General features: G+C 45.8%; 1 protein-coding gene across 3 annotated transcripts in view; it reads left to right on the top strand.

Annotated features, from left to right (window-relative positions):
* LOC106602441 (deoxycytidylate deaminase) overlaps positions 1-26,101 on the top strand; it is a 42,092-nt gene that overhangs the window by 2,335 nt on the left and 13,656 nt on the right. For 2 of the 3 annotated variants that reach the window (XM_045716631.2, XM_014195082.3), the window contains exons 2-4: positions 2,208-2,325; positions 10,024-10,159; positions 17,464-17,580. In XM_045716631.2, coding sequence (XP_045572587.1) covers positions 2,208-2,325; positions 10,024-10,159; positions 17,464-17,580 — 371 coding nt within the window. Of the gene's footprint in view, positions 1-2,207; positions 2,326-10,023; positions 10,160-17,463; positions 17,642-26,101 lie in introns of all 3 variants that reach the window. The other variant, XM_014195083.3, reaches the window with a different exon arrangement.

Genomic DNA, 26,101 nt, shown 5'->3' with positions numbered 1-26,101 from the left:
GCCAATAAGGAATAGGCATTTGCGGGAATAATAAACCCCAGAAGGGAGAATGCCCAGGAAGCATTATCCCATGGCTATGTTATCTCTTCTCCCAGCAGCTGTACGGTTGAAAATCCTGTTTAGGAAGGCCGACCACCGTTCTGCAGAGTGTAGGACCTCTATGACAATCTGGTGCCTGGGAAAGCCTGTAGAGCCCAGGGGCTCATTAAAGGACTAATGTCCTGGAGGGAAGGGTGACACTGAGACCACAGCAGCAGCTGGTATTGGAGCAGTATAGGAGAACCGTATAATTACAATGAATTGAACTTGAGCGGCATGCGATTGGGGACTGGAATGTCTGACTGTTCTAGTCATTGTAATTCTATGTCAGCATTTGAACATATGAAAGCAGGAAGATTCCAGGCTTCCGAAAGACCGCGTGAACGCCGCCAGGTGTCAGGTGGGGAGATATTAGGTTTGCGGCCGGTGCAGTGATGCTTTAATGAATAATGAGAAGGAAGACCCGTCTGCACAAATTGATAACAGAAGATGTTTAAGCTACCAAAGCTTCCCCGGAGACCAGTGCTTAATTAGATGTATCAAGGAAGAGTCAGACACTCTCCCTAAAAAGCTGGATCAAATTGAAATTCTTTATTGGAAGGTGGAGGCCTACTCAACCGAAAATGTTTCAATTCATGTTTTATTCCTCTCATCTTGTTATTAAACATTTTGAACAAATCAAATCTCTACATCAACTGTAAATGATTTTACAACAGCCTCTCTAACTAGATTCTTTAGGCCTAATCAAATGCGATATGCCACATCATTTGATCAAGCCGCAATGAAAAACACACAAGCAGTTTCTTTGTATTTTGAGCAACGACGGCCCCTCTGCCTTATGATGTGCGCCACTTAATGCGTCCGAACGCCTGGAAATGTCACTTCACTTAAAAGTTTGTCCCCGTTTGGCAGTCTTGCTCCGCATGCTGGCAACCATTAGCCAATTTTGAAACGTAGGGACGAGAGATCTCACAGTCCGAGCTGTGGAGGAGTTCAAAGTGTCAGACTTTCTCTCTCTCACTTTGATCCCTTCATTTCTTTCTAGTCCAGTCGTGTCTGCGGGGGTATGGGCGAAAGACGTCACCGATCTTGTCTTTGTAGACAGGCAGACGTGGTGCGTTGCCGGACAGCAATGGGTCTCGATTGCCAACCTAGGGCAATAGGGCCACTTTTTCATTTCTTTGTCATGTGACAGCCAGGTGGGTAGGGTTTAATTGCCAGGTCGAAACGCACGGCCGAGAGATCACACTCCAAACTGTGGAGGAGTTGAAAGTATCCCTTCCTCTTCTGCCGTCGCTGTGTCTTTGGATCCACTTTAGAGAGTGCTTTGTAGACAGGCAGACATGGCATCTAGGCCTAGATCTATGGCACGATCCGCCCTAGGTTGGCGTGACAGCCAGATGGGTAGGGTTTAATTGCTGGGTACTGCTGCTTCAGTTTCCAAGGTGCTCCAGCCTGACCCAGTGGGACTTTCTACGACTACCCATAATAGCTCCCGGTTCCTGTGTCTGGATCCGTAATGGTGGGTGAGTGGCCTGTAGCACAGCAGTAAAGAGAGGATTTAATGGTCTTCAAAACGCGAAGAATGTACGCTGCGATAGTGAGGTCTCTAGACAGGGGTGTTATAATTATAGGGAGTGTGCGTCTGTTCTCCGTGGGGTTAAGACCCAGGTTTGAAGCCCTTTGAATCGTCGCACTGGTGGCCGTGTGAGGATGTGTGGGAAGTGTCCGACTGAACTTGTGTTTGCGTTCACGGCGGCACGCGTGTTCCTTTGTAGAGCAAGAGGATGGAGACCGAGACTACATCATGCTGACCTCTAGTGAAACATGCGAACGATGCCACTGACTGCTCCTTTTTGACAAACGAGCCTTTTGAAGGTTCTATTTTTGGTTTTACGCCATCCCTCACTACCTTGTCACTTTCCTTCTATTCTGTCTTATCCCTCTGACTCACCCGCTCTCCTTCCCTCTCCCTCCTCAACCTCTAACGCTACCCTCCTTTTCTCTTTCCCTCTTCTTTCTCTTCCTCACCTTCCTTTCGCCCATTTTTGACTTCTATTTTCTTTTGTCTCCATGTTTTTCTCTCCCCTTCTATTCTCCCGTTCTGACCTTTCTCCATTTTCTTTTCTCTCTGTCCTTTCTCCCTCTCCTCTCTTCCTCTCCATCAGGACCCCGGCCTCTGATCCTGCTCAGACGAAAAAGCGTGAGGACTACCTGGAGTGGCCTGAATATTTCATGGCTGTAGCCTTCCTGTCAGCTCAGAGAAGCAAGGATCCCAGCTCACAGGTAAATGCGCATATATATATATATATATATATATATATATATATATATATATATATATATATATATATATATATATACATACTCATGCTTTGCCTAATACTCTTTGGTTTAGAAGCATGTTGCACAAACATGCTGATTTAGGCCTAAACCTTCACTGGTATATATATATATATATATGTATATATATATATACACAAAGAAGCATTCAAGATCCTAGGTAACATCACCACTCCCTACCCCCTCTTCATTGATCCTGAACCCCTCCAACCCGCTTTCTCTCCATTTCTCCCTCTACCACGGCTGTGTAAGGCATCCACAGCCCCTCCTGTTGTTAAATATTAATCCAGATGCCAGGCCCTTCGCCCTCAAAAAGGCCTCCCTGCTTTTCTGATCAGGCCCTGCTACGGACGCCTCTCTTTGACACTGCCCGTCAAGACGGCGGCGGGTATTTGATTGAGTTCCCGGCTGTGGGGCAAGCACCTGGTTTGGGCGGTGGGGGGTGTTTCAAGCAGTTGGGGGCCTTAGCCCTAGTCTGCCTTAGTCAGGGATTGGTTTTCTGGTGTAGGCCTGTAAGCACCAAGTTGGTTGTCGGTTTTGATTTGTTTCGACACCTATACCCCCTGTCTGCACTGTGCTGTCTAGTTTGATGATCGACCTAGAGCTTGTTTTGGAATGGATTTGTGACCCACAGAAGTGGATGGACGGAGTGAGGGATATCAGTGTAATGGAGGGGAAATAATGGCTACAGGTTTTCAATCCTAAAAGTATTTGGTCAAAAAGAGATGTCTTGAGGGAAGTATGGACTATGCAGGGTTTATTAGGGAATTTAAATCAATAAATTATTCGATCCAGATGTATGAAAGTGTATATGTGCACTTTAGTGTGTGTGAGTAAATACAAAAGTCTCTCTCCCCCAAGCCCCGCCCCCTGTCACTCAAGGAGCGCTTTTGTTGTTGCTCGACCACAAGGCACTTACGTTCAGTAATAGAAATCCACAAGCGTTCTATAATTACACTATTAGTTTGTTTCTTACATCTGCAAACAGCTAGTCTCCTTTCTTAGCAACTTGCCACTAAATCGTGTTAACTGCTAATGCTAATCGCTCTTTATAGCTAGCTAATAAATGTACTGAGTCAGAGCAAACGTAGCTAGCTATACAGCCTGATACCAGTGAAGGTTTAGGCCTAAATCAGCATGTTTGTGCAACATGCTTCTAAACCAAAGAGTATTAGGCAAAGCATGAGTATGTAAGCTACATGAAGTAGTGAAGAGAGAACAACATTTTTAATGTAGCCAAAGATTATAGTGTCCCAAAGGAAACACTGACCAACACTTTGGTTCCTACCCTGTCACAATAACTCCTCCCTGGAATTTTTATTTGTTGTCAAACAACACTGTATGCCCACTATTATATTCGAACTATTGAATTAAAATAATAATTATATTTCCATGATTCCGACAGTTCACCCAAGTGTTTAAATCGCAAGTCAAATTGCAATTGCAACATTTGGTTAAAAATCACAATTGCAACATTTGCCAATATTGTGCAGCGCTATGTGGCAGTGTGGATATGATCTCAAATTAGTGCAGGAAATGCAGACATTTATGAAAATGACCAAAAATTCTGAGTTGAAGTTTAATTGAACAGTATAAAACAATCAGAATGGAGAGAGAAAAGACCCATTGAAATCACTTGTTGCCACCCTAGGGTCACGCACTACTCATAAATAAATAAAAATATTTATATTATTCAAAACCATAAAATACCATCAAATAACGTCAACATATGAACCACAGCTAATGAAGTCACTGAAACCCTTAAAGAGTTGCAGTCTGTTTTGGAATGGGTGGCCAGTATTAAACTGGTCCTGAACATCTCTAAAACTAAGAGCATTGTATTTGGTACAAATCATTCCCTAAGTTCTAAACCTCAACTGAATCTGGTAATGAATGGTGTGGCTGTTGAAGAAGTTGAGGAGACTAAATTACTCGGTGTTACCTTAGTTTACAATCTATCACGGTCAAAACGTATAGATTCAATGGTTGTAAAGATGGGGAGAGGTTTGTCTGTGATAAAGATGTCCTGCTTTTTTGACACCACACTCCACAAAGCAAGTCCTGCAGGCTCTAGTTTTATCTTAATTATTGTCCAGTCGAGTGCTGCAAGGAAAGACTTAGTTAAGCTGCTGCTGGCCCAGAAGAGTGGCACGCCTTGCTCTTCATTGTAATCAGAAGGCTTATATAAATACTATGCATGCCAGTCTCGCTTGGCTATGAATTGAATCACTTATTTTTATTTTAAAAAAACATTGTGTTGAAAATCCCAAATTGTTTGCATCGTCAATTTACGCACAGCTCTGACACACATACACACTTACCCCACCAGACATGCCACCAGGGGTCTTTTCACAGTCTCCAAATTCAAGAAAGTGTACAGTATTATATAGAGCCATTATTGCGTGGAACTCCGTTCCATCTCATATTGCTCATATTAAGAGCAAACCTGGTTTAAAAAAAACAGATAAAGCAACACCTCACGGCACAACATCTCTCCCCTATTTGACGTAGATAGTTTGTGTATGTATTCACATGTAGGCTACGTGTGCCTATACATTTTTTACATGTTCTGTCCTTGAGCTGTTCTTGTCTATTAATGTTCTGTATTAATCCATTTTTTGTGTGGACCCCAGGAAGAGTAGCTGCTGCTTTTGCAGCAATGGGGATCCTAATGAAATACCAAATACTAAAATATACCGTCAAAATATTAGAAAAATACCATGATATGCTGGCTATATCGCCCAGATGAGAGCTGGCTCTGCTCCTCTGTGATAAGCTCAACCCCAGGGGAAGGAAGGGGGACAGAGGGGGAGAGGCCAGTAGGGCACAGCAGGGAGTCTACGGATCCAGTAATCCTCCATCCCTCCCTCCCTCTGACTCCACACCTGCTGCTGGGAGTTAGTGCCTTTAGAAAGTATTCACACCTGTTGACTTGTTCTACATTTTATTGTGTTACAGCCTGAATTCAAACTTGATTAAATAGATTTTTTTTCCACTCACCCATCTACACATAATGACAAAGTGGAAAATTAAATTTCTTTTCATCCCAAAAAACTCCATAGTCCTTGCCAATGACATGCATACCCATAACATGATGCCGCCACCACCACCATGCTTGAATATATGAAGTGGTACTCAGAGATGTTGAATTTGCCCCAAACATAACGATTTGTATTCAGGACATAAAGTATATTTCTTTGCCACAATGTTGTGGATTCATCTTCAGTTTTTTCCTGTCACAGCCATTCAACTCTAACTGTTTTAAAGTCCCCTTGGCTTTGTTCTGTGTGCGAGTGAGTGCACATGAGGTGCGTGTCTAGAAAACCTCCCTGGTCTTTGTGGTTGAATCGGTGTTTGAAAGTCACTGCTCGACTGATGGAACTTACAGATAATTGTATGTGTGGGGTACAGAGATTAGGTAGTCATTCAAAAATCATGTTAAACACTATTATTGCACAGTCCATGCAACTTATTTTTATTTGTTAAGCAACATTTTACTCCTGAACTTATTTAGGCTTGCCATAACAAAGGGGTTGAATACTTATTGACTCAAGGCATTCCAGCTTTTCATTTTTTAAATTTGTAAACATTTCTAAAAACATAATTCTACTTTGACGTTATGGATTATTGTGTGTGTGTGTGGGCCAGTGACTGAGAATCTAAATGTAATCCATTTTAAATTCTGGCTGTAACACAACTAAATGTGGAAAAAGTCAGGAGGTGTGAATACTTTCTGACGGCACTAGTTACCAACCAGCCCAGAAAGAACGATTGGGGGGGGGGGGAATGATGGAATGAGAGTGAGAAAGAAAGGGAGGAAATTTCAACAAGTCTTCTCTAATGACCTCTCCTTTCTGAACTAGTTCAGAATGTTGTCTCGTCTCCACCTCGGGAGAGAGAGAGGTGGAGGCGATGGGGATTAGAAGAACGACAAAGAAAAAGTTTTTAAGCCAGCCAAGCCTTCCCTGATCAAAACAGTGTGAGGATGAAACAGAGGGTTGGAGCTTTAGTCGTCTATCCTTCCTTTATTTTCTCCTCCTTTTTCCCTCTCGGAAGAAAGGGATATCTGGCGCCGTTTCATGTCTCTCAGCGACGGGTCCTCACGAGGCCTCTGTGTTTACAGACCGCCACGGGGGGCCGAAGGACGAAGCTTCCGCCTTCCGCTTTTGCCACAATTCCCCCCGTTGATATCTGACCACCTTAGTTGACGCAGTCCATCAACAAGAAAAGACAGTAGCTTATCCCTCAGTGAGCTCTCTCTCAAGAAGCCACTGTTCCTTAGTCCCCCCCCCCCACCTTTAGTTCCCTCTGTTGATGTGGTCGTGTGTACGCTACAGCCTCTGTTTTAAGGCTCAGCTCTCTCTCTAGTCTCTACCCTCTTCCCTCGTCAGATGTACCCTTCAAATAGGCCCCCTACATTAATTCAGCAATGCTCTCTAGACAGGCGCATGTGTGCACAGCACAAATCCAAGGGGACGCGAGTCGAGTCTGAACTTAATTTGATCTGTGATCTGAACAGCTACACTACGTATCATCTTCAAGCTTCGTCTGACTTTGTCTTAGTCAGTCCTGTGACACAGAGAAGGACCCTCTATCATTTCGCTCTCTCTCCCTCTCTGACTCGCTCTCGCTCGTCTTTTTGTCTCCCTCTCGGTCTCTCTGGCTGACTTTGTCTTTCACACATTTCTCTGACACACTTTTATCATTCTAACATATGAGTGATGGAGCTGGGTGGAGGGTAGGGGGGGTTGATGTATTGATGGATGGGGTGAGGCTAGGAGAGGGGGGCGAGGGGAGGAAGGTGGTGCGTGGGTCTTTTTAAAGTGATAAGGGGCCTGGCGGAGCGTTTCTAGCCCTGATCAAAGCACAGCGTCCTGGGGAGAGCCGTGGCGGGGGGTGGGCTCTCTAGGTCGTTTGATGTGTTGGAGCTATGCCAGTTCACCTGGAGAGAACTAACAGTACAGTGAAGGGCGTACGGTTCCGCCGCCACACCCTCATTGGTTGGATGACCGATCATTATTAGCCAAGAAGTGGTTAGAAAACTTCGGTGTTTAGTGAGTTAGATTAGATTCCCTCCTGATTGGCTGTTCCACTGTGTTCGTTATGGTGGAGTAGAGGTTTTGTGCTTGCATGTGATTCCTGATAAGTTGATGTCCCCCCCACTCACTCATCTCTCTCGCTCCATCTCTAATTGGTCTAGCTCTCAGCTGGAGAGCCCTCTCTTCTCTTTCCCAACTCTCTAAACCACTGAACATTGACCTTCACCCTTCATGCCAAGTTGCTCTGCCTCTACTTGCATACAGTGGGCTCCAAAATTACTGCCACCCCTGACTGGCAATGCAAAATACCAACATGGGAGAAATACTGTACTTTATTAATGTTTCAGTGGAACCCACCAAAATCATTTATTGATTTAATTAAAAATCAATGTCCTCCAGATCAAGGTTTCACAATTACTGGCACCTTTAAAGATGATTGTGAATAACATCTACCAAAATGAAACCAGGATTTAAATTTCACTTGTTTAAGTTTATCTAAGTCTTAAGGAACTATATTGAGCCATTACATCACTTCTTGTTTCACTAGGGTATAATGAGGTAACACGCATGCAATATCCCTTTGTCATCCAACACCATGAAGAAAACAAAAGAACTGGCAGTTCAAGAGAGACAGATCGTTGTAGACCTTCATAAATCTGGTAATGGCTACAAGAAGATCCACAAACGACTGAGCACTGTCAGGGAAATTATTTAAAAAAAAATTGAAGATATGGAACAGTTGAAAACCTTACGGGTAGAGGATGCGAATGCATTTTGTCCCCCAGGATAGGGAGGAGGATGGTGAGAGAAGCAACAAAATCCCCATGAATCACTGTGAAAGAATTGCAGGCCTTGGTGGCGTCTTGGGGTTCACCAGGTTTCAAAAAGCACCATCAGACGCCACCTCTACAACCACAGGCTCTTTGGAAGGGCCTGCCAGAAGAAAGCCCTTTCTGACCCCAAGACACAGACGCAAGCGCTTGGAGTTTGCCGAACGTCATTTAAATTATGACTGGAAGAAGGTGCTCTGGTCAGATGAGACCAAAAATGGAACCTTTTGATCAGATGGAATCGGCATGTTTGGCGTCGAAACAGAGATGCATACAAGGAGAGGCACCTCATACCCACGGTGAAATATGGTGGTGGGTCAGTGATGTTTTGGGGCTGTTTTAATTCCAGGGGCACTGGTTAAGATTTGATGGCATAATGAATTCCACCAAGTATCAGGTAATTTTGGCTGACAATCTGGTTGCCTCTGCCAGAAGGCTGGGACTTGGCCGTAGGTGGCCTTTCCAACAAGGCAATGACCCAAAACATACCTCAAGATCCACACTGAAATGGTTCTGTGACAACAAAATCAATGTTCTGCCATGGCCATCTGTCGCCGGACCTCAATCCAATCGAAAACCTGTGGGCTGAGTTGATGGCAGTTGATAAGCGCAAACCCAAGAACGTGAAGGATCTTGAAAGGATCTGCATAGAGGAATGGTCCAAAATCCCTCCCAAATGTGTTCCTTTTCCTGTAATTTTTGACAAGGTTTAGACTCCATGCTGTTTATCCTTGCCAGAGGTGGTTGCACTAAGTACTAAATGAGTGCCAATAATTACAGTGAGGGGGGGAAAAAGTATTTGATCCCCTGCTGATTTTGTACGTTTGCCCACTGACAAAGAAATTATCAGTCTATAATTTTAATGGTGGGTTTATTTGAACAGTGAGAAACAGAATAACATCCAGAAAAACGCATGTCAAAAATGTTATAAATTGATTTGCATTTTAATGAGGGAAATAAGTATGTGACCCCCCCCCCCTCTCAATCAGAAAGATTTCTGGCTCCCAGGTGTCTTTTATACAGGTAACGAGCTGAGATTTGGAGCACACTCTTAAAGGAAGTGCTCCTAATCTCAGTTTGTTACCTGTATAAAAGACACTGTCCACAGAAGCAATCAATCAATCAGATTCCAAACTCTCCACCATGGCCAAAGAGCTCTCAAAGGATGTCAGGGACAAGATTGTAGACCTACACAAGGCTGGAATGGGCTACAAGACCATCGCCAAGCAGCTTGGTGAGAAGGTGACAACAGTTGGTGCGATTATTCGCAAATGGAAGAAACACAAAATAAACCTACCATTAAAATGATAGACTGATCATTTCTTTGTCAGTGGGCAAACGTACAAAATCTGCAGGGGATCAAATACTTTTTTCCCTCACTGTATGATTTTGGTTGGTTCCATTGAAACGTTAAAGTACAGTGTATCTCACATGTTGGTATTTTGAGTATCTCTAATTATATTGTTTTTATATATTTTTTTAAAGTATTGTTTGTGCATTGCCAGTCAGGGGTGCCAGTAATTTTGGAGCCCACTGTATACTTGCATAAATGTTAAACTCTTAGGCCTACATGCTAGGCTAGAATGGGTAGGAAAATATCTTCTCACCCAAATGCATCATGTTTTGCCATTTTGTTTTTGAGGAGGACCAATGATACACCCAGTCACATCTTCTAGCCTAGATACTACACAGTTGAGAAATAATATGTGCATTCTGTCTGAATGTTAAATTAACTCTCTCTCTGTCTGTCTGCCTCTCTGCCTCTCTGCTAGGTTGGAGCATGTATTGTTAACCAGGAGAATAAGATAGTGGGCATCGGCTACAACGGCATGCCCAACGGCTGTGATGATGACCTGCTGCCTTGGGCCCGCTCTGCTGACGACAGACTGGATACCAAATATCCTTATGGTAGGATCTACCTAGGAACATCACTATAATACCACAGTCCACTACCAAATATCCTTATGGTAGGATCTACCTAGAAACATCACTATAGTACCACTACCTACTATCCCTGCGGTAAGATTTACTTTAATATCACCACAATGAGGAAGCCTAGGTTAATGTGTGAACTACAATATACACAGTGTACAAAATATTAGGAACAACTTCCTAATATTGAGTTGCACCCCCACCCAATTCGTCGGGGCATAGACTCTACAAGGTGTCAAAAGCATTCCACACGGATGTTGGCCCACGTTGACTCTAATGCTTCCCACAAACCGGTGCGCCTGGCACCTACTACCATACCCTGTTCAAAGGTACTTCAATCTTTTGTCTTCCCCATTTAACCCTATGAATGGCACACATACACAATCCATGTCTCAATTTGTCTCCAGTCTTAACAATCCTTCTATAATGTGTCCCCTTCCTTCCTCTACACTGATTTTGAAGTGGATTATCAAGTGACATCAATAAGGGATCCTAGCTTTCACCTGGTCAGTCGGTCATGGAAAGAGCAGGTGTTCTTAATGTTTTCTATACTCACTGTATGCTGGTTCCATAACTTGATGTAAGTCAGAACTAGGTTAAAACAGCATGAGCTTTCCTTGAAATACTTGGAGCATTCGATTGAGCCTATCTGGAGTGCCATATGAGCGGTGTTAGCATTTTTGGGTCTACTCCATTGGTTCCAATGCTCCAAACAAGGTCAATCAATCTTAACTAAAGCATTTGAAGGGAAATGAATGGTTGAACCCAGGCCTGGGCAACATGCCGGCCACTTCAGCAGCTAGTGAACCGTGAACCCCAACTTGACATGCTGCTAGGCCATAATCACACTAGCCACTTGAACAGTACTAGCCAGTCCAACATGTGAAGTGTGTGCGGTGATTGACTCCTGCTTTCTCACTACCCCGATGCCCGGTCTCTCTCACACTCACAGACGCTAGGCTCCATCTGTCTGGGCCGGCTTTTTCCTCAAAACCACGTGGTGTGCTTTTTCACACTCATTCTCTCTCTCTCTCTCGCCTCACCTCATAGCTGCCTCTCATTACAGTGCACAACCTCTTTCAAACCAGACAAGCCCTTAACAATAAGCAGTAGTCAATCCCCTGTTGTTGCTAAGGCAGTTGTTGTTTAACGGCGAAACAAGCGTCACGCTCAGACAACAGCTGCGGCCAACAAAGAACAGAGACTACTCGGCAGCACAGATGGGGTTTTAATGTAACACCGAAGATGGAGGCCGGCGCTCTTAACCCCAACGAGCGGGAAAAGGAAAGTAGAGATGTTTTTGTGCAGTTGTCATGGAAACCAGGTAGTTTGAGGGTGAAATGAGAGCAGGTGGCACACTGGAAAATACATGTATTTCTGGGAAAACGATAGAATAGCTGGATGGAAGGTGGAATACTCTCCTGTCTCCAACGGCTTGCTCGTACTATCGGTTTCTACTTCTGAGAGAGAGAGAGAGCGTGTCCTTGTGAGAGTGAAAGAGCTTTTACAGTGAAATGATTCAGTAGCAATACCTCTGATCTACAAGGACATCTTGATTCTGGTCTCCGCCCTTGGAAGTCTGAACTAGAAGAAGTGACGGTTTCACCTGAAGAGGGCGCTGGACACTAATTCTTCCAGTTAGTCTCCTTGTCCTCTCAAAACTCAGAGTGAACGTACACACACACACAGCGTGGAGGGAACTCGCTACTAGTGTTTTCTCTCCCAACTTCTGATTTTGATGATATTAGCCCCGACTCTGCCAACCATGACTGGCATATTTTCAAAGTATGATTGTAAGCCTTGAGAGCTCATGATAGGTAATAGGACCAATGGGGGCAGTTAGTTTGAAGTGAAACAAGTACATCCCTAGTACTTATCATATGCAATTATATCCTATTAGAGATACCTAGGGTGACCAGACGTCCCCGGTTTCCGCTGCCAGTCCCCGGTTTTGGTGGCCTGTCCCCGAAAAATGTCCTTGTTGGACCTGTTAATAAGAACATTTGATTGGTGATGCATTGTAACCATCGCATGAATAAACATGGTCAGAAAGTGTCTACAACAGCATAGGCTACCAGACTTGGGTGATTTTTGAATTACTAGATGGGCTAAGATTAAGAGAACTGGAGGGGTAAGCCATTTTGTGTATTATAATTAATAAAAGTATTTGAAAGAACTAATGCGAAAATTGATAGTTAAATATAGTTCAAAGGTGTGCCACTTTACAATCCCAGATTTTCATTTCCCAAATCTGGTCTCCTTACCTAGGGCTTTTCAGAGTCATACTTTTTACTGCAACCACATACAGTAGGACAAGCAAACACCGACACATTGAATTGTTTATGTACAGTGTAGGCCACGGGGGAAAAAGCTAGACTATTCTGAATGGGTTTAGGTGTGGAGTTTAGAAGAGAGAAGGGGGGGGTGGGGGAAGAGTGATAGAGGGCTGAGGGCACACTTGGCAGACTGTGGGCAGCAGATGCCAGCGTGGGAGACTATCAGCGGTTGCCATGGCGAGGGTGTGAAGAGGGCAAAGCACTAAGAGCATTTTGTCAATTTTTTGGGGGGGTTGATCTTTTAAACTCTTCCTGACCCCCCCCCCCCCCCCTTACAAATAGTGTCTCAGAAATGACTTTGTACCTCTATAATATCACAATATGTTGCATTGTCCCACTTTGTTTAACTAGAGGGAATGTATGATCATACTATAATATACAGAGGGACAGTATATTCAACACGATTAATACTGCGTCCACCCTTTCTACCTTTTCTAAAAGCTCATTCAGAAAACCCTTTCTTCCTCAATAACTATTGTCTCTCTCTGTTCTGTAGATGAATTGTTCTTTAAGTACTGTTAATAAAGAGACCTTGAGATGAGAGGAGAGGAAGTTAAACTGCTCTCTTGGCAGGGACATACACACTCCCTCCCTCACTCGGCAAAACTATCCAGGAATAATAGAAACTCGGTCCTCAGCCCGTAGCCCTGTTCTGCTCCCGACCCGGTTCATTCCTAATGCCTTATTCGGACCCATTCATTCCCTACGAACACAAAGGAATAGCCATGTAATTGCTTGAGCCGATGTAGCAAAGTTAACGGCCCTCTATTTGTCTGCTGTGTCGGTTGGCTCTACAGCCTCTTTCCCACTGGGCACACTCTTCTTTTGTTTTTGATCTCCCTCTTTCTCTCTCCCTCAATCTCTTTTCTCTGCCTTCCCTCCCTATGCCCTCTCTCCATCTCCCCCCTCCCTCTCTCTAGTCTCCTCAGGGTTGTGATATCTCTGGCTAGGGGCCAGGCACACGCTCTCTGGTGTTCCCTGGCAGCGGAGACAGAATCTATGTTCCAAGTGACTCCCTAGTCCCCGTTTAGTGCACTACTTTTGACCAGGGCCTATAGGGAATAGGGTGCAAGTTGAGACGCAGACAGAATCTAGAGGAGCTTTAGAAGTCACATGACTCGACAAGCCGGTGGGAATCAGGAAAGACATGCGTCTTAATCAGGGTGACTGGCTGTATAGACCATCGGCTGTATAGACCATCGGCTGTATAGACCATCGGCTGTATAGACCATCGGCTGTAGTGCCACAATATTCTATTTGTGCTGCAGTGGTTATATTAGCACATTTGTTTTTTTGTGCGAGTGTGTTGACTCCAGGAAAGAGTCCGAATACCCATAGCTGCGTCCTAAATATTTGTCCGTTTTTGAGTATGCAGCAAAAAATAAATTGTAATATTATGCCACATTTTGAAAACCGAGTATACTTTAAATGTCCGGATGTCATACTCGTGTTGGCTTTGACAACAGCTGATCAATTAGATAAGGAGATGCGCTACCGAAATCAGGGAATAGCGTGAAACGGCACAAAGACACACATTCTCAGTAAGCGGAAATGGAATGTTTTATAGTATGTGAATTTTTTTTATGGTTTAAATGCCAGGATGTTATACTCATCTCAGCTCTTTATCTAGTAGAATTAGATGCACACTTTTCCACAATGCATTGGAAGAGGCGAGATGCGAGTGATGGGCCCCGTTCTCTTTGAGTAGCCAAACACCAAAACTAAGCTACATAATTGGGAAGATGCCGAATAGCGAAGCTTCTGCGGCGGTGTTCAAATGTAGGCTAGGTAGATTTAGATCTTCTTAAAATTGAATATTGCATCGTAGGCTACATCTTTGAAAGTATATATATATATTTATATAATTAGTGGATTTCTGTTTTCTCATTGAAAAGTATATATATTTTGTATTTACTTTTTTTCCTATCTTGGCCTTCTAAACCATTTTGGGATTTCTGACAATGTCGGCACCGGGGACAAGCTTTAGCAGTCATTCTGATCTCGTTCCCAATGATCAGTGCTTTAGTGTATTATGTTGCTGTCCAGCAGTTCTGAATTTGCCATGCACCCGACTGTCCAGGTATTTCTGTGCAATAGCCTTTTGATTTGAATAGTTTTGGTGTGTATATACTAGGCTGATTTCATTTCATATGTTACAGCACTTTGGTTTCACTAATAAATATGTTCAAGTGGGAAAATTGTACCTACGGTGTATAGGTTGAATGTGATAGTCTGCTTATAACCAGTCTGAGTAGGCCTATAACTCCATACCTATTCCATTCAGAGTTTAGAGAAATGAATCGCATTGGAAATGAGCTATTATCAGGCTGCTTAATGTGATGCATGTCTGTTGAATTTAGAAAAATCCACCCGCACTCGGACTCAGTCCACCTGCTCAACCAGTCAGGAGCTGCTGCTGCGTTGCGGTCGTGGCATACTGTATACTTTTTGCTAAACTCTACGTGCTAAATAGTATGCGACGATGGGTACATGTATATGTAGTACGCTAGTATGGGTATCCGGACATGGTGTTTTTTGTAATATATATTTTTTTAAGGTGCATGCAAATACAAGACTCCATGTCGGTTGGCAGGTGGCCCATCTTGACCACTGACCTCTCAATAGCTTCTCTAATTGGCTAGTGGTCAGAGAGCACCTAACTGACCATCTGCCAGAACACACACACACACACACACACACACACACACACACACACACACACACACACATACTTTGCATGTGTACAGTTTTCTCTTACCTAATAGCCCAAGGCCTACTACTACAGATATTACAATTGTAGCCTTCTAGAAACGTCGGCAGGGCTTTATAGGTTGACAATGTACTGTCCTACTCCTTCAGTGCACTCCAGTCTATCCTCTCAATTTCAGACCCCTCCCTCTGGCTTCCTACAGAAACCCTATACACTATTCTATTGGGTCACAGGCAGCCTAACATCCGCATGAAATTGGCTACAGGTGTTCCAGAATATTCCATTCCAACATTCCCAGACTGTACATTAGACACATCACTGTTTCATCATAGCCTTTTCTAATCGCCACGGGAACCAGATAATTAATCTCCTGAGTTCAGGAGAGAAGGTTCCACCAAAAAAAATGGAAAGTCAAACTAACTGGCCAGTTAATTTAAGCTTTGTGTGTGGAGATACCTGACGCTTTAAGGATGTCTCCAGTTAATATGCGGAGGTTAGGGGGGAGTTGCTTAGTTTAGAGGACAGAGAGGGAGAGCGAACTGCCGAAAGTAAATGAGTTGGCAAATATCCAGACAGCCCTTTTTTACATTCAAAGGATGTAGGCCTATTTCTTCCTCCAGTCCACTTCAGAATAATTTAGAAGGGTTTAGAGAAACACCCTAGTCTTTCCTGTCTAGTTTCTCCCTACCTCTCTCCAAGCTCTTTCATAAAGATATGTTTATGTTTCTGCAGATGGAATATATTGGGCAACATATTGTGCTTAGCTGTGCTCAAGTCTTCTCGTGCTGTTAGCAAAGCTAGGTGAATAATCACTTATTTCCCCTAATCTATTTCTCACCCACTCTTTCTGGCCAATGGGTGTCTCTCTCCCCTCTTCCTCGCTCTTTCTCTTTCATGCACTCGCTCTCTGCTCTGTATCCTCTTCTCGTTAGAAAGAAAAATATGAGATATCTTCAAACACAGGGTATCTTCTTCACCCCATCCCATCCAGGGGTATCCTAAAAGCCCTCTTAGGGTTGCCACTATCCAGGTCCTTGTGGAAATTTGCTGCCCAGGTCATAGCGTGATGATAGACACAATGTAAAGTTCTTTTTATGTAGCCATTTCTTTGTGAAACTGGGTAAAGGGGGGGGGGGGACCTTGTAGAAAATGTCTAATCATCTTCAAAGGGAAATAATTGGCCGTAATAAAGGCTGTAATATGCAATTACAAGGAACAGCAGTCTCGTTAGCCAAGACCACACACACTAACACACTTTCTTAACATCCCTCTTGTCCAAAAGGTCTCATGGTTACTGGGCATAATTGCCCTCTACCTGGGAAGGCCATTCTGGTAAACCTCAGCTGATTTTTAAGAGCACAAATGGGTCATTTTAATCACCTGTTTTCAAATAACCAACTCTGCAGCTAATTGGGACCAGAGAAGGCTTTTGTGAGGTCCACATTATTAGTCAGTTTTAGGAGCAGTTTTAAAGGGGGGTTGGCTGTTGGGTCAGTGTGGATCAGTGTTCATTAACGCTCTTCACCAGTGGTGGTAATGGCAACTACCACTGCTCTAATGTTAACTGAGACCAGTGACTGTAACATTAAACAGTGCTCAGGATAATATCTTCTTATGTTCCCCAACAAATACATGCTGTCATGACAACCGATTGCACAAATTCTCCAAGTGAACCATCCCTTGGTTCTTTCTCTCGAATGGGCCTGATCGTATGAGTTCTGCCTGCTTGCTGTGAGAGCAGTGGACCAACGTGCATGTCGTGCCGTGCTCTGTTGTTGTGCCAAAGCAAATCCGCCTCGGTAGCGGGTGGCGGCGAGGTTGGCTGGCTGGCTGGCATGGGGCTAGTGGGGGGGATATGGTAATCACACTGCAGTTTGGGGGTTGGTGGGGGTGCTCTATAATCGGCCAATTCATTTCCCATAATTAACGTTAGGAATGAGTCATTTTATGGCTGCCATGGTGGAGGGGAGAGGAGGCATCTGTTCAACTCAGTACATTACTTTCCAAAGTGGAATTGCTGAACTAAGATCAGTTTAGCCTTTTTAGATCAATGAATGAGATTATATGGACGGGGGGACTGATCCTAGCCCAGTTGATTATGTTGTATGTGACTGTTGGAACTAGGAAACCAATATCTGCATATTAGTACGTCTGTTTTTGATTCACTGCCACCCCTGGTGTGTTGACTCTCTTCCTCCCTCTCCTCTCTTCCTCCCCCTCTCTTTCTCCTCCAGTGTGCCATGCGGAGCTCAATGCTATCATGAATAAGAACTCAGCGGACGTGAAGGGCTGTTCCATGTACGTGGCTCTGTTCCCCTGCAACGAGTGTGCCAAGCTCATCATCCAAGCAGGTGAGACCCCCACACACACGCAGATGACCACACACGCAGATGACCCCACACACACAAGCAGGTGAGACCCCTCCATCTCTCTACTGTCGCAACCCCTCCCTCTCTCCTTCACCCATCCCTCTGTTCTGTCATTTCTTTTCTCAATTTCCAAACAGGTGAGCCTCCTCACAACCCCTTTGCTCTTCTCCACCCTTCACTTTCTTTCCCACCCATCTCTCTTTGTTATTCCTTTTCTCCACTCCTTTTCACCCTTTCAGGGTCATACTCCTTCTCTCGTTCCATGGCCTTTGGTGTTGTCGTGTTTCTTCTCTCCGTATTCCTTTTTTATTTTCTTCCTTAGTTCATGCTCTCCCCGTGTTGCACTCCTCCTCCTCTTTCTATACCTCTTCTCTCAGGGACACACACACACACACTCCTCCCTCTCTCGTCCTTGACTCAGCTATTCACAGCGAGACGCCTCTCCTCCTCTTCCACTAAACACATCCTCTTTCTATCTTTTCTCTCTATACATCCCCGTTGACAACCACAATGCATAGCTGTTTAGCTTACCTGACATTGTATTTAGCCGAAGTACCATACAGTATTCACTCTGTACAGTATCAGTTATGCAGGTGTTAGACTAACGCCTACGTGATTAGCTTTGATGGACAGACCCACAACATCCACGCAAGTAAGAGATATCTGCTAGTCTTCCCTTTTGGATTTAGCTTTCTGCTGTACCGGTGTTTGTTTACCAAATGGCAGTCTATTTTAAAAATATATTTTTTGTATACTAATTCAACTGCGGTGATTTGAGCAATCTCAACAGATTGTCAGCAGAGTGTGTTGGGTGCGTTTGATCATCGCCTGTGCCGTGGTGCAGTCTGTGTGTCAAGGTGATTCCGACAGTATGCTCGGCGAGGGAGCGACGTCACACGGGGGATTGGGGACGACCCCCTAACGGAGTACAATGTTTCAAGGGGGGGTGCAACCCGTACCCCTACCCCTCGTTTGCTCCCTCCCACCTACGATAGAAGGCGAGATGATTATACTCCACAGCCTCCGCCTTTTTCAAACGGCAACACAAACAGCAAGCAGAGCTTCTTTTTCCTCTTTCTCCTCCGCTTCCTCTCTACCGCTTTCTGCCCTTGCTCGAAAAACCTTCCCTCCCCCGTTATCTTCCCACAACCCCCTGCTGTTGCTCCTTAGGCGAGAGGCCCTCCTGGAGCTGCATACGGGAAGTGAGACACACAGGCACACACACACACACTCTCAACTCCTACACACACACACACACACACACACACACACACACACACTCTCTCAACTCCTACACACACACACAGAGCTATATATACTGATGTATGCAGGCATGCATACACACACTCATAGCTCCTACACATACACACACTCATAGCTCCTACACATACTCACACTCATAGCTCCTACACACACACACTCATAGGTCCTACACTATTTCACTCTGATCACCTTGCCAGGCCCTCTCCTCTCCCCGGCACAGTGGGGTGTAAGCTCCATCTCCAGGCTCCTACTTCATTAAGGAGGGAGTTTATACACCACTTCCCGTTCACCTGCACCTTCAAGAGGAGAGACGGAAACTAGACAGCAACAAGCCAACCTCATTTGTGATGCAGTTTCAACCTGGCTCGTCAAACGCTTAGCAACAAGTGCCGTGTTTCACAAAGGTGGCGTGTGATGACTGTTCACGCCGCCCCTACCACTAGAAAAAGCTTTTTTCCTCTCTGAATCTGTCTTACTAATTCTCTCTTTTTCTTTCCCTTTTTCTCCCCGTCTCTCCCTCTCTCCTATATATCCGTCTCACTGTCATAACAGCATGAGGAGAATCAGAGGGTTTAACAATAGATGTGTTTAGATCCGTTTGCTATTTATCATGAAACGTGTCAGTGAATCCGATAGGCCTACGGAAGGCAGTTGGGCTCAATTCCACAACGCTCCTTAGCGCTGCACCTGTTCATCTGGTTTTAATCTCTCACTCTAGAAATGGGCTAATTTCCATTCAGCCTTGATTAGAACTTCTCCATGTGTGGGGTCAAAGAGAGTGCGTTGGAACCTCTGAAACCTAGGGAATGTGTTAAAGTACAGCGTGGGCTGCTCTCCCTGTGTGTTTGTGCGCCGTTCTGTCCGGCCGTTGGGTTGTTTGTGTGTTTTAATAAATGCGCCTCACGTACCGACGAACAGAACAGCTCAGCTCTCTAAGAACGGTAAGGGATCCTCCGAGTCCTTTTTTAAGAACGTTTGCAAGGCCTTGAACGTTAGCCTCTCGGCCCCTCAACGTGTGTGTGTGCGCGCCTTGAACGAAACCTTCTTGGCCTCTCAATACACAGGCTCTTCAGATGAGAGATGGAGGGGAAAAAGAGGTGTACTCTTGGCTTTAGGGGGCACTGTGGTCTTATCATTCTCACCGCTCCCCCTCCTTTTCTCTCAGTCTCCAGCAGGGCACCCATTCAATCAACGTTTGAACAAATCTCTCAGTTGGCTTATTTTTGGACTGGAGTTCAAATGAGTTGTGCTGCTTCTCAGTAACCGTGTGGAGCCACCCAGAACTCCCTCTCTCTCTCCAATCTCTTTCCACCTTTTATCTTTTTTCTATCCTTGTGTTTTTCTCCCATTTTCACTGGCACTCTTTTATTCATCCAATTACTTACTTTTACTCTCTCCTCTTACCCCTCTCTCCTCTTACCCCTCTCTCCTCTTACCCCTCTCTCCTCTTACCCCTCTCTCCTCTTACCCCTCCGTTACCAGACACTTAATGGCACGTAACTGTCTTGCTATTTTCGGTATAAATCCTCCAAAATCAGCCTCATCTATTATATTCCCAGCCAGTCTCTGTTCTAATGTGAGGTAGCTGCTGCTGTAGCCTGGCCTGACTTCCGCGCCGGTAGCGCTGTAGCCCGGCCTGACTTCCGCGCCGGTAGCGCTGTAGCCCGGCCTGACTTCCGCGCCGGTAGCGCTGTAGCCCGGCCTGACTTCCGCGCCGGTAGCGCTGTAGCCCGGCCTGACTTCCGCGCCGGTAGCGCTGTAGCCCGGCCTGACTTCCGCGCCGGTAGCGCTGTAGCCCGGCCTGACTTCCGCGCCGGTAGCGCTGTAGCCCGGCCTGACTTCCGCGCCGGTAGCGCTGTAGCCCGGCCTGACTCCCGCGCCGGTAGCGCTGTAGCCCGGCCTGACTCCCGCGCCGGTAGCGCTGTAGCCCGGCCTGACTCCCGCGCCGGTAGCGCTGTAGCCCGGCCTGACTCCCGCGCCGGTAGCGCTGTAGCCCGGCCTGACTCCCGCGCCGGTAGCGCTGTAGCCCGGCCTGACTCCCGCGCCGGTAGCGCTGTAGCCCGGCCTGACTCCCGCGCCGGTAGCGCTGTAGCCCGGCCTGACTCCCGCGCCGGTAGCGCTGTAGCCCGGCCTGACTCCCGCGCCGGTAGCGCTGTAGCCCGGCCTGACTCCCGCGCCGGTAGCGCTGTAGCCCGGCCTGACTCCCGCGCTGTAGCCCGGCCTGACTCCCGCGCTGTAGCCCGGCCTGACTCCCGCGCCGGTAGCGCTGTAGCGCGGCCTGACTCCCGCGCCGGTGGCCCGGCCTGACTCCCGCGCCGGTGGCGCTGTAGTGTTGTTATTATGTCTTTAGTCCTGAGAGCTGTGTTGGTGAAGCGCGCCAAACTATCTCTCTTCTCAATCCTCGGCACAGTCATGCGTTGGTGCATTTAGCCTTAACGCCTCAGTATGGACTTTGAATTGAGGAATCGTTGTACAGAAAATGAAGAATATTTGTGTTGACAAGCGGACTGCACTGTCCTAACACTGTGTAATTACAACCTAGCAGGTTATCCGTCCTCTTGAGTCTACGTAGCTAATTCACTGGTTGCCCCTCTTCACCCCTCTCCTCCCAGTGGCCTCGCTCCCATTGTATTCCCATTAGCTAATCTGGAGGCCCTTTGTTGCTTTCCTAATCCCATTGGAATGCTCCTCCATAGTGTCTCCCTCTCCTGTTTATGACTGGCCCATTACAAGACCTGCTATTGTAAGTCACTTCAAATAAAAAATCTAATAACATTTTATTTGCCAAATACAACTCTTGTAGACTTAACTGTGAAATGCTTGCTTACAACCCCTCACAATAATGCAGAGTTTAAAAACAAAATGGTAACACACGAGGAATAAAATACAAGAAAGGAGCTATATACAGGGAGTCCCAGTACCAGATTAATGTGCAGAGGTAGGAGGTATTTGAGGTAGATGCACTATATATACACAAAAGTATGTGGACACCCCTTCTGGATTGGATTTGGCTGTTTCAGCCACACCTGTTACTGACAGGTGTATAAAATCGAACACAGCCATGCAATCTCCATAGCCATACTTTGGTAGCAGAATGGCCTTACTGAAGGGGATGCCACTTTTGACAAACTGACTTGTTGGAAATTACTTCTCTGGTAGAGCTGCCCCGGTCAACTGTAAGTGCTGTTATTGTGGAGTGGAAATGTCTAGGAGCAACAACAGCTCAGCCACGAAGTGGTAGGCCACACAAGCTCACAGAACGGGGCCGCCGAGTGCTGAAGCTCGTAGCGCGTAAATATCGTCTATCCTCGGTTGCAACACTCACTACAGAGTTCCAAACTGCCTCTGGAAGCAACCTCTGTACAATAACTGTTTGTCGAGAGTTTAATGAAATGGGTTTCCATGGCCGAGCAGCCACACACAAGCCTAAGATTACCATGCGCAATGCCAAGCGTCGGCTGGAGTGGTGTAAAGCTCGCCGCTTTTGGACTCTGGAGCAATGGATACGCGTTCTCTGGAGTGATGAATCACGCTTCACCACCTGGCAGTCCAACGGACAAATCTGGGTTTGGGGGATGCCAGGAGAACTTTACCTGCCCAAATGCATAGTGCCAACTGTAAAGTTTGGTGGAGCAGGAATAATGGTCTGGGGCTGTTTTTCATGGTTCGGGCTAGGCCCCTTAGTTCCAGTGAAGGGAAATCTTAACGCTGCAGCATACATTCTAGACGATTCTGTGCTTCCAACTTTGTGGCAACAGTGTGAGGAAGACCCTTTCCTGTTTCAGCATGACAATGTCCCCGTGCAGAACGCAAGGTCCATATAGAAATGGTTTGTCGATCGGTGTGGAAGAACTTGACCTAAACCCCATCAACCACCTTTTGGATGAATTGGAACTCCAACTGTGAGCCACGCCTAATCGCCCAACATCAGTACCCAACCTCACTAATGCTCATGTCTGAATGGAAGCAAGTGCCCGTTTCACTGTTCCACCATCTAGTGGAAAGCCTTCCCAGAAGAGTGGAGGCTGTTTATTTAAAAAAAAACATATATACTTCACCTTTATTTAAGCAGGTAGGCTAGTTGAGAACAAGTTCTCATTTACAACTGCGACCTGGCCAAGATAAAGCAGAGCAATGCGACAAAAAAACAACAGCGTTACACGTGGGATAAACAAACGTACAGTCCATAACATAATAGAAAAATCTATATGCAGTGTGGAGTGGAGGCTGTTATAACAGCAAAGTGGGGACTGACCCCATATTTATGCCCATGATTTTGGATTGAAATGTTTGATGAGCAGGTGTCCACATACTTTTGGTCATGTAGTGTATATACATTAAGTGTGTGTGTGTACTGTTCTTTCCATGACAGACAGACCAGGTGAAGGCTACAATCCCTTATTGATGTCATTTGTTAAATCCACTTCAATCAGTGTAGATGAAAGGTAGGAGACGGGTTAAGAATGTTTTTTAAGCCTTGACACAATTGAGACATCGCATTCTGAGGATGAATGGGCAAGACAAAAGATTTGAGTGCCTTTTGAACGGGGTAAAGTAGTAGGTGCCAGGCGCACCGTTTGAGTGTGCCAAGAACTGCAACACATCCAAAGGACATCCAGCCAACTTGGCACAACTGTAGGAAGCATTGGAGTCAACATCCCTGTGGAACGCTTTCGACACCTTGTAGAGTCCATGCCCCAACGAATTGAAGCTGTTCTGAGGGCAAAAGGGGGTGCAACTCAATATTAAGGTGTTCCTAATGTTTTCTACCCTCAGTGTATAGTCTAGTGAGTGTGCGTAGGGCCAGTGGAACATAGTTCAGGTACCATTAATTCACTATTTAGCAGTCTTATGGCTTGTGGGTAGAATATTTCTTGGAGCCTGTTGGTCGGAGAGCCGGTACCCTTTGCAGGACGGTAGCAGAGTGAAGTCTATGGTTTGGGTAGCTGGATTCTTGGCAATGTTTTGGGCATTCCGTGATGTAGAAGTCCTGAATTACAGGGCGCTTGGCCCAAGTGATGTACTGTAGCGCTTTGCTGTCAAGGAAGGTGCATTTGCCATACCAAGTGGTGATGCAGCTAGTCAAGATGCTCTCGATGGTGCAGCTGTAGAACTTTTTGAGGAGCCGAGGGCCCATGAAAAGTATTTTCAGCCTCCTGAGGGGGAGGAGGCATTGCCGTGCCCTCTTTGTGGGTATGTGTGGACCATGTTCAGTCCTTAGTGATGTGGATGCCAAGGAACTTGAAGCTCTCGACCTGCTCCACAACAGCCCTGTCAGTGGATGGGGGCGTGCTCTCCCTTGTTTCTCCTATTGTCTCAATCAGCTCCTTGGTCTTACTGACGTTGAGGGAGAGGTTGTTGTTGTTGTTCTGGCACCACACTGCTAAGTCTCTGACCTTCTCCCTGTAGGCTGACTCATTGCCGTCTGTGATCAGGCCTACCGCCGTCGTGTCGTCCGCAAACTCAATGGTGTCGGAGTCGTGCAACGCAGTTGTGGGTGAACAAGGCGTAATAAGCACACACCCCTGAGGGGGCCCCCGTGTTGAGGGTCAACGTGGCGTAGGTGTTGCCTACCCTCACCACGGGGCCGTCAGGAAGTCCAGGATCCAGCAGAGGGAGGGGTTCAGTCCCAGGGGCCCTAGCATGGAGGGGACGATGGTGTTGAATAAACATCATTCTCAAAGTTATTTCCACTCTTGTCCAGAAATTGCATCATCTGTGGCTCTGTTGTAGCGGGTCTGGGATGATGGTGTTGATGTGGGTCATGATCAGCCTTTCAAAGCACTTTGTAACTACGGATGTGAGTGCTACAGGGTGATTAGTCATTTAGGCAGGTTACCTTGGAGCTCTTGAACAAGGATAGTGGTGGTCATCTTGAAACATGTTGTGATTACAGACTGGGACAAGGAGAGAAAATGTATGTGAAGACACTTGCCAGCTGGTCTGCGTGTGCTTTGTGAACACGGCCTAGTATTCAGTCTGACCCGGCGACCTTGTGAACGTTTTGCTCACGTTTTCCACAAAGAGCAGGCTCACACTGTATTCTGGAAAAACATGGGCTTTCACGCAAGGCACAGTGTTATATTCCTCAAAGCGAGCATAAAAGCATTTAGCTCGTTTGGGAGTTCTACATTGCTGGGCAACTCATGGCTGGGTTTCCCTTTCATAATCCGTTGTCATCTTCAAGCCCTTCCACATACGACAAGCGTCGGAGCCGGTGGAATAGGGTTCCACCTTCCTCCTATATTGTCCTTTTGCATGTTTGATGTCTCGTCAGAGGTCATAGCGGGCTTTCTTGTATGTGTCCGTGTCCTGTTCCTTGTAAGCTCTATTACAGCTCTGATATTGCCTGTAATACATGGTTTTTGGGTTTGGATAGGTTCTTAAAGTCACTGTGGGGATGACATCTATGCACTTATTGATGAACCTGTGACTTTTGTGGTAAACTCCTCAATGCTATCAGATGAATCCGGGAACAAATCCCAGTCTGTACTGGCAAAACAGTCTTGTAGCCTCTCGTCTGCTTTATCCAACCACCTCCGTATTGAGCGCATCGCTGTACTTCCTGTTTGAGCTTTTGTTTGTAAAGAGGAAGCAGGAGAATGGAGTCATGGTCAGATTTTCCGAAAGGAGGATGAGGGAGGGCCTTGTGTGCATTTCTGTGGGTAGTTAGCGCCCCTAGTGGCGCAGGAGACGTGTTGGTAGAAGTGCGGTAGAACAGTTTAAGCTCCCAACGTTAGTCTCCGCCCACCAGAAACACTTCCTCTGGGTAAGCAATTTTTGTTTATGGCCCCATACAGTTTGAGTGCCAGAGTGGTGTTGGCTTGTGGAGGGATGTAAACAGCTGTGATAATTACAGATGAGAACTCTTGGTAGGTAAAAGGGTCTGCAGCTTACCATGACCTATTATATACACCAGGTGAGCAAAAGCTAGAGATTTCCTTCACACTTGAAGCAGCACGGCAGTTATTTTTGAAAAAACACTACACCTTCTTGCGACTTCCCGAAGCTGCCGTCCGATCCTGCCGCTGCATGGAGAATCCACTGTGTACTACGTGCATAGCGTCATCATCCAGCCACGTTTCAATAAGACATATGATATTGCAGCTTTTCAAGTCTCTCTGATGGATGAGCTTCGTTCGAGAGTCTCCTGTGTTATTCTCGAGTGATTGGCCAATAGAAAGGGAGCGCCGTTTGGTTTTCACTTTGCCTCAATTTCTCCACCTCGTCTCCCACGTCT

Source organism: Salmo salar, chromosome 04 (assembly GCF_965601325.2).
Source record: "Salmo salar chromosome 04, fSalSal1, whole genome shotgun sequence".
NCBI classification, from domain to species: domain Eukaryota; kingdom Metazoa; phylum Chordata; class Actinopteri; order Salmoniformes; family Salmonidae; genus Salmo; species Salmo salar.
Note: the sequence above shows the minus strand (reverse complement) of the source record. Positions and strands in the feature narration are given on the sequence as shown.